Raw genomic sequence first — 7,885 nt, 5'->3', positions numbered from 1 at the left:
CAAATGGCAGCCTCGCCTCTGTCAAACCTCCCCAGGGCGGCTGTGGCTACAAGTAGCTTACCATCACTAGCAGTGTGTGAATGTGAGAGTGTGTGAAAGCGTCTTTGGGTGTCTAGAAAAGCGCTATATAAGTTCAATGCATTATTATTATTAAAACTAGAAAGAACCAAGATCAACAGAAATGTTAAAACTGCTGCCGGTGGCCCATTAGGGTCACTGGGTTAGCCACCATTAGGTTTGCTTTAAATAGCTGCTGATGGTGAGTTAGTCACCCTGGTGCCCCCAGAAAAGTAAATTAGAGTCAGACCGAAGACGTAACGGTTAAACAGATGATCGCTTACAGGTTTAATCTGGTTTTGAGCCAAACTATTAATGAGGTCTTTGGGTGTCTGGGTGAGCTTTCAGTGCTCCGATGAGAAGATGACACCTACTTCAAAAAGAGACGCAACAGGTGAGAAAAAACCAGCATGTTCACTAAATACTAGAAACAAGCTCAACATATCCTCACCAAAGCACATTAAACTGTTTCTGATCCTTTTATGTAGAGTCTCAGGATCAAAATCACGAGGCGCTTCACAAAAGCAAAACATTTAAATATAAATTATGTTTCAAGTGAAAACAAACGGATTAAAAATGTAAGGAAAAGGAGAGAAAATGAATAGGACTCAGTGGATCCCGGGAAAGGTGGATTGAGAGGGTGGTGATGAAAGTCCCACCAAAGCCTGAACAGGTGAGTCTTCATCTGCTTTTTAAAGGAGACCACCGAGTCCACTGATCTCGGGGAGAGAGGTCAGAGGTTGGTTTGATGAAATCACATTGTTCTGTGTGTGAAGGTGCACACCTGATTTATATTCCCGTGTTCCTGAGCGCAGTTGCAGCTCACCGCTCCCCAGAGGGATGGGTCACGTACGGTGTAATCTCACCAGTGTGTGATGATGACTCATGGGACTTTAATTTATATCTTCTTTTTTTATCACTACTTGATTTTCTGCACAAAACATTTGTTTGTGATTGGACAGCAAACTAACAGCATGTTTTCTTCTCTGTGGAAAAACTGGTTATATTAAACCTTACTGAGACAATTTGTCTCTAAGTTAAGGGAGAATGACTCCAGCTGGCTTTAAATCAAAACAGTCACTCTGATTGATCACAGGTGGCAGGTGATGAAGTGTTTAGGATATGAGCATATATAAATATACATGGGAAATATTTATTTTGTGTGTTTATCTGCACATTTAGCCCTTTCATCGTTCATAATGGTTTATTTCTAACATCCGAGCAGGTTTCTGGTGTTATTAACCAGTAAATTGTTTAACCGCCACCAGGCGGCGCTCAAGACTCGAGCTGCTCATGAGCGTTCACACGCGACCACAATAGCGTTAAAACAGCCAGACATCCGGGGTTTGGGAGTAGACACGTGGTAAAAGGTTATTTTAAAGCGTATTAGTCACGTCATGTAAAATACGAGCTTCATAAAAACAGAAAAAGTTCGTAAATCATCAAAGTTTCCGCCTGTTGGGTGCAGTTTATCAGCCTGTCCAGCAGGGGGCGGAGTGACCCGGATGTTGGGCAGCAGCGATGATGTCACACGTAATTAGCATATTTCCGCCTATATGAGGAGCTTGCGCAAAGCTGCAGCTTTATTGCTGCAAACGTCTCTCCAGACTTTCTTTCGTCAGTAACTGTTCGGTAAGCGCTTCCGTCCCGTTTCAGCCTTTTTCTGTTTCAGGAGGCGAACTCCGGGATTAACGCTGGAATGTGGTGCAGATTCTACGGGAAACAAGGATAAAGCTGCTGGTTTTTGTTTGGTTTTTCAGTAAAAGTCCCTGCTGCTCGTATTTAGTCTAAATCTGTCGCTATTAGCCTTCTAAAGCTAATTAAGGAGGTGATTTGTGTCTGAAAAGCGAAGGTGTTTCAGCTCTTTGTCTCCGCGGCTCCTTTGTTTTGTAGTGCGTGTGAGCTGCACGCGCCCAGCCCCGTTAATCAAACGCTGCTTTAGCCGCTTTTCTTTGGTCTGGACTGGTTTTACTGGCGCTGCTGGGTGTTTCGGTGCAGAATCCGGGAGAAAGCGGGCGGCTGGAGGCTTTTAGATGCTTTCTGTGAGCTGAGCGTGAATCTGGGTGTTGGTTCCTCCAGACTGCGCCCCGGAGCCTCAAGTACGTGACAGTGGACGTTCCAGCTGCCGAGGGCACGTGGACGCAGCACAGCAGCGCAGATTTACATGAAAAACATCTGATTTGGTGGGATTTCTAACGTAAAACTTTTTACATTTGGCTCCATGAGCCTCGCATGGGAACTCTTATTCAGTAAATCTCGGCCCTCGCTGTCATTGTGAGTGCTCCATCACCAGAGCGCGTGCATGTTTACGGGTGGATGCCAGGGGAGCGGGCCGCAGGCGAACAAAAGGAGGCGGACATCAGGAGTGCGGTTGCGTGTTTCCGGCCGAACAAATGATGGTCGGGTTGTTAAGGCCACGCCCTTCCTGTGAGACTCCTGTCTAGTGCTGCTTTAACGCCGCTCGTGTTTATAAACGTCACCCGCGTTTAAGAGATTTCCTCATGCAGCTTGGCTTTAATCAGAGTTTCTGTGATTTCAGACCAGCCGTAACAATGAGCGACAAGCCCGACATCTCAGAGGTGACCAGCTTCGACAAGTCCAAGCTGAAGAAGACTGAGACGCAGGAGAAGAACCCCCTGCCTACGAAAGAGAGTGAGTCCTGGCCTGATGACGTCACAGCAGCTGGTTTTTATTGGAGGGTTTTAATGAGTTGTCCTTGTCTTCCACAGCCATCGAACAGGAGAAGGCGTCATCATGAAGTCTCTCCCATCATGCACTGTACCCCCTCCTCCTGCATTGCCTTGTTTTCCGTCACTTCTTTTAGCCGTATAACTTTGTAACCGAAATTCTGAATTGATGAATATAACCGAGCTGCACATTTGGATGGATAGCTCCTACTCCGGGGCAGTTGGCCCGCCCCACCGAGCCCCCTCTTCTGGTCGTCATTGGTCGGCTGAGGGGAGGAGGGGGTGAATGCCAACAGCATTAAGGGCACATGTCAAGCACACCTTGACAACCAGCTCTGAGGTGTAGGTCGAGGGGCGTGGCTCCTGGCCACCATCGTCCCACCTCCACCACCCAACGCCCTGCAGCTGCTTCTCATGTGCACCAACGCTGAGGCGACAAGCTTATGAGTCTTTTTTAAATTTCGGTAATGCACAACTTTTCGTTCGTTCGCTGGCCAAAATGTAAATGCCCGAAAATCGATACTGTTTATCACAAAGTCTTTTGTTTGTTCACGAGGAGTAACGGTTTCCATCTAGATGTGGGAGAAGTTCAAACGGACCTGGTTTCGGGTCAAATGTGACTCGTTTCGGCCTTTAGTTGGTGAAGTGGGTGAAACGCTCTGCAGTAATTGGTTCTGTGTTTTTGCTTTGAACTGTTAATCAAACTACTTTGTGGAGTTTTTGTAAATTCCCAGCAGTCGTGTTACTCTGCCACAAACCATCACAGATATGGAAAGCCGTGAAATGTTGTAATAAAAAAGAATTTGTTAATAAAACGAGTCTTATTGGTTTAATTCAGCTGGTCTCGTAGAAATGCGACTCTTGACTGGTTATCTATGGGTTGGTGTTCTCCAGGAAGTCTGCTCCCAGAGGAAGGCTTTTATGGACTTTAAGGAACAAAAGGATCTTCATCTGTTATGAGCAATGCATTCTGGGATGCTGTGACCTGAACTGACCCAGACCTGCTCGGCTACCTCGCAGTCAACGGTTTCCTGACTGGTTCTGTTTAAGGGAGGTGGTCCGGGGGCAGCCGTGTTGGGTGTGACTCATCGCTGCAGCAACTCAAACATCTTGTTTCAGCCTAACGGGCCTGCTTCACGGCGCCAGCCTGTTAAATGTAAGTGGATTAGAGTTGAATCAGCTGCTCCTAATGAGGCATTAATCTGCATGGGGGAGTGAGTTAGTCCAGGTCCTGATGAGGATTACTGGCTATTCACCCAGAGAAAGTGGAGTGTAAAGCAGCTGATTTGGGGGGGGGGGGGGGGGGGGCTCAGATATGTTAGCCTCCCCCTCTTATAAGATGTCGTGGCTGGTAACCCATGGCAACAGCTGCTGCTGAGTCACTGCCTAGGCCTGTGCGGCAGAGATCCTCATCCTGCTGGTGTGTTTAACACTTGGATTATGAACGCAGCTCATTCTGCTGTTTACTATTTTTAGACCAAACTGACCATCTGGCTCATGCAGCATTGTGTCTCTGAAGGCATTTGCTTTTGGACAGCTCATCCCAGTGGAGCAGATGGTTTCACTGCTGCAGCTGGGGCTGGTCAGCCACGACTTTCTAGTAAATTCCTGCTGACGGAAATCACGTTTTTCACTTTTATTCGGTTTGTAAACCCAACTACCAGAAGGAGATGGCTGCTTTAATGGCTACCAGTCAGTCTGACCACACCAGGCTCCTGTAGGAGTGTTGCCCCCCCCATCATGTTTTGTGAACTGACAGTCTCAGCGTTTTTTAATATCTGCAGCAAACAACATTCCTGAAACCTAGTTTGCGTAACCATAGAAACCACGAGTGGCAATCATAATGATCACACACGTCTGGGCTCTACGCCGCCTCGCTCCAGCCAACGATGAGACGAGGACATGTTTCCATTTTGGTTCTAAAGATAACTCGTGGGTGCACAAGTCACTTCTGTCCAAATTGATCCAGTCACATGGTGCTTTTTTGAGCAACGTGTTTGGAGATGACTTCCCTTCTGCGTCCGCCAGTCAGGAGGAGTTTTAAATAGTCTGAACAAAAGTCTGACATGAAAGTCCAACACGGGCCACGTCTGGCTCTGAGTGGCAGGTTGTCACACAGTTGCTGTTGCACAAATACTGATGACATCACAGCTGGAGGCTGATTTCACCACCCGGCTGCACTAAAGCGGGGTGGAGACCAGAGAGCAGGCCTGAGCTGGGTTGATTATCCTGAAGGATCTTTGTTATTCCGGCTCCAGGGGGATCACGGGTTGATGCCGACTGAATTAGGAAGAGCATGGCTCAGGAATCGATGCAGCAGCAGAGACAACAGCTCATCATCGTGTGTCGCATCGACTCGAGGGCGACAAACAGACTGAGTTGGACGTCTGGAGCTCTGAGGGACCTCCTCCCCCCAGCAGGGCCTCCTCTCCTCCTCCTCCTCCCTGAAGATGCTGCTTCAGCTTCTGGTTTCGTTGTGATGAGATGGCCAACAGGAACTTCCTGCTAACGCCGTGACTCTGTGTCTTTGCTAGTAGTAGCCATGTTGTCTACAAACACATAAGAAATGTCACCTTTTGTTATTTTTCACAAAGCTGAGAAAGAAAAGCTGCTTCAGGCCAAAAATCATTAAAATATTCAAATCCAAACAATTTTCTGGTTCCATCCTGAGTGTGAAAGCTTTATGGCTGACTAAGACATGTACTAGTAAACAACAAACAAACATCTGCTGTGTTTGATGGAATAATGACCAGACAGGCTCCTGGAGGCCAGGTCCCTGGTGAGAACAATGTTGATCATGAGTGTTAATTACCAGCTGATCCCAAGAGAAAGATACCTAATGACAGCCCGCTGGTGACAACAAGCCCTGATGGGCCGCAGACACACAGCGCCACGGCGCCGTGTGGAGCAGATGGTCAAACCATAGCCTGGAATCTCTCCAAAAAACCCAAATCTCATCAAACTCTGATGTCCACCTACGGAGGGGCGTGGTTTCCCTCAGAGCTGGCAAGTGTTGGGTTAGGCTAGAGCTAGCTGGGTTAGAGGAACAGAATATGTAACGGCAGAAGGCGTCAGGTTCGTTTTTATGTTTGAGTTACTCTTGGATCTTTTATCCACTTTGTATGCTTCAGAAGATGCTGCCTTCCTATTGGCTGATCAGGAAAGCTTGGAGTAACGTGATCTGGTGTCAGGGTCGACGGATGGATGATTGAATGAATGAATAAATGAATGGATGGATAGATGGGTGGAAGATACATGAATGGATGGACAGATGGATGGATGGATGATGGTATAAATTAATAGAGGGGTGGATGGATTGATGGATGAATGGATGGATGATACATGAATGGGTGGGTGGATGGATAAATGAATGGATATATGGATGGGTGGGTGGATGGATGGATAAATGAATGGATAGATTAATGGATGGATAGATGGATGGGTGGGTGGGTGGATGATACATTCGTGAATAAATGAATGGGTACATAGATGGATGGATGGGTGCATGAACAAACTGATGGCTAGGTTGTGGGATGGATGAGTCTGATCCTGCATGACAGTTTAATAATTCAGACGATCCGTACCGTCTTCCTTTTATTCCTGCTCTGTTGGTGCAGGTGAGGTGCCCCGGGAATCATTTCCATCCCAGTGTTTGTGTTACACAAGCACTGATTGATGATTTAGATTTGGAAGAACGCCTGCAGCTGTTTGTTCCGTCCTGGTTGGAGCTGCACCTCTCCAGCTGTAGTTAAAGGAAACTACAGGCTCCGCCCCCTGCTGCAGCTCACACATTAAACCAGGAACGAGCCGTTTCTCAGTAGCGTTGCCAGTTTGTGTTATCTGGGTGGAGCACACTGGCCTGTATGTGTTTCTGTCTAACAGAGCCTCTCTGTTCGTGTCCTGGAGCAGCTTTATTATTGCACACATCAGGAACATTTTACAGCTCTTTGTTTTGAGCCCTGCAGGTTAATGTAAAACATCTACGATGACCTCCAGCTCTGCATCTCGTAGCTTTTCATTAAACCCTCTAGGACGCTGCATCACATGAAGAGTGGGGCGTGAGGCTTGCTCAAATGCTGTTGCTCAAAAGTGCCGTTGCACAACACCGTTTGAAATGTGAACAGGATATTATCAGCATTAGCGCTAATGAGTCATGCTAAATGGTGCAAGATAGATGCATGAAATGGTTAATCCAAGGAGGAGTTTAGGACCAAACTACAGTAATCCACCTAATCTCACGTTGTAGTTAGTCTCTGTTTCCTGTTGGTGAGGTTGATTCAGATTACACTGGTGAGACATCATGAGGTTAGCGCCAGGACACACTGAGCGAGCTAAAACAACACGGCTGAGTTCTGCCAAACAGCCTTAGGGGATCCACAAATCTAAACACTGGTTCTCATGGCCTCAATAGTGGCTTTTATGTCATCAATCATTGAGTAAATTTAACAAAAACACAACAGTTATCTCTGTAAAACTACAGAATTAGGCTCCTTTATGGAAGTTGTTTATCTTTGACTACGTCCACATCCTGTTAGCAAAAATACCCTCTGAAGCTATAAATATGCACCAGTCTGCAGCTGGAAGAGTTCATTTATTTGTGTTTGTTCAGTAGCTGAAAAGTGTTTTTGTTTACAAAGCACCAGATCTAAACGGTATTAGATTAGATTTAACATGTAAAGTGAAGGAATCATCAGCGCTAGCAGCGTGTGCTAGCATGTAGCTAACGCCCTTTTCCTTTACAAATTATTTAAATTCATCATCAAACAACCACTTCTGTTGATTGTCTCAAAGCTAGAGTCATTTACTAAAGATGGATGAAGTAATAGTGAAACAACAATAGTGAAAAAATGTTTATTATTTACAAAAACAGTGGAAGCTAGCTAGGTGTCAGTCTGAGCTGAAGAAGCTAACAAGTCACAGTTTCTACAGCAGCCTCGTTTCTGCTCAGAACGGATTCACACACACACACACACACACACACACACACACACACACACACACACACACACACACACACACACACACACACACACACACACCTGATGGGAGCAGTATCAGCCCTGCAGCGTAGCTTGATAAAGTCTGAAACAACGCCATTCTTTGTTGCCAAGATGCACGCGCATTCTCACTGACGTCATACT

The 7,885-nt window shown here is 46.4% G+C and overlaps 1 protein-coding gene across 1 annotated transcript; it reads left to right on the top strand.

The window, feature by feature from the left end:
* Window positions 1–266: 266 nt before the first annotated feature.
* LOC107380871 (thymosin beta 4 X-linked) lies at window positions 267–3,559 on the top strand. Its single transcript, XM_015952257.3, has 3 exons — window positions 267–1,689; window positions 2,597–2,709; window positions 2,787–3,559. The coding sequence occupies exons 2-3, from the start codon at window positions 2,610–2,612 to the stop codon at window positions 2,813–2,815; spliced, it is 129 nt and encodes a 42-aa protein (XP_015807743.1). The 5' UTR covers window positions 267–1,689; window positions 2,597–2,609; the 3' UTR covers window positions 2,816–3,559.
* Window positions 3,560–7,885: the final 4,326 nt, after the last annotated feature.

The sequence above is a fragment of the Nothobranchius furzeri genome, chromosome 14 (genome assembly GCF_043380555.1).
Source record: "Nothobranchius furzeri strain GRZ-AD chromosome 14, NfurGRZ-RIMD1, whole genome shotgun sequence".
In the NCBI taxonomy this organism is placed as follows: Eukaryota; Metazoa; Chordata; class Actinopteri; order Cyprinodontiformes; family Nothobranchiidae; genus Nothobranchius; species Nothobranchius furzeri.
This window is presented reverse-complemented; position numbering and strand designations above follow the sequence as displayed.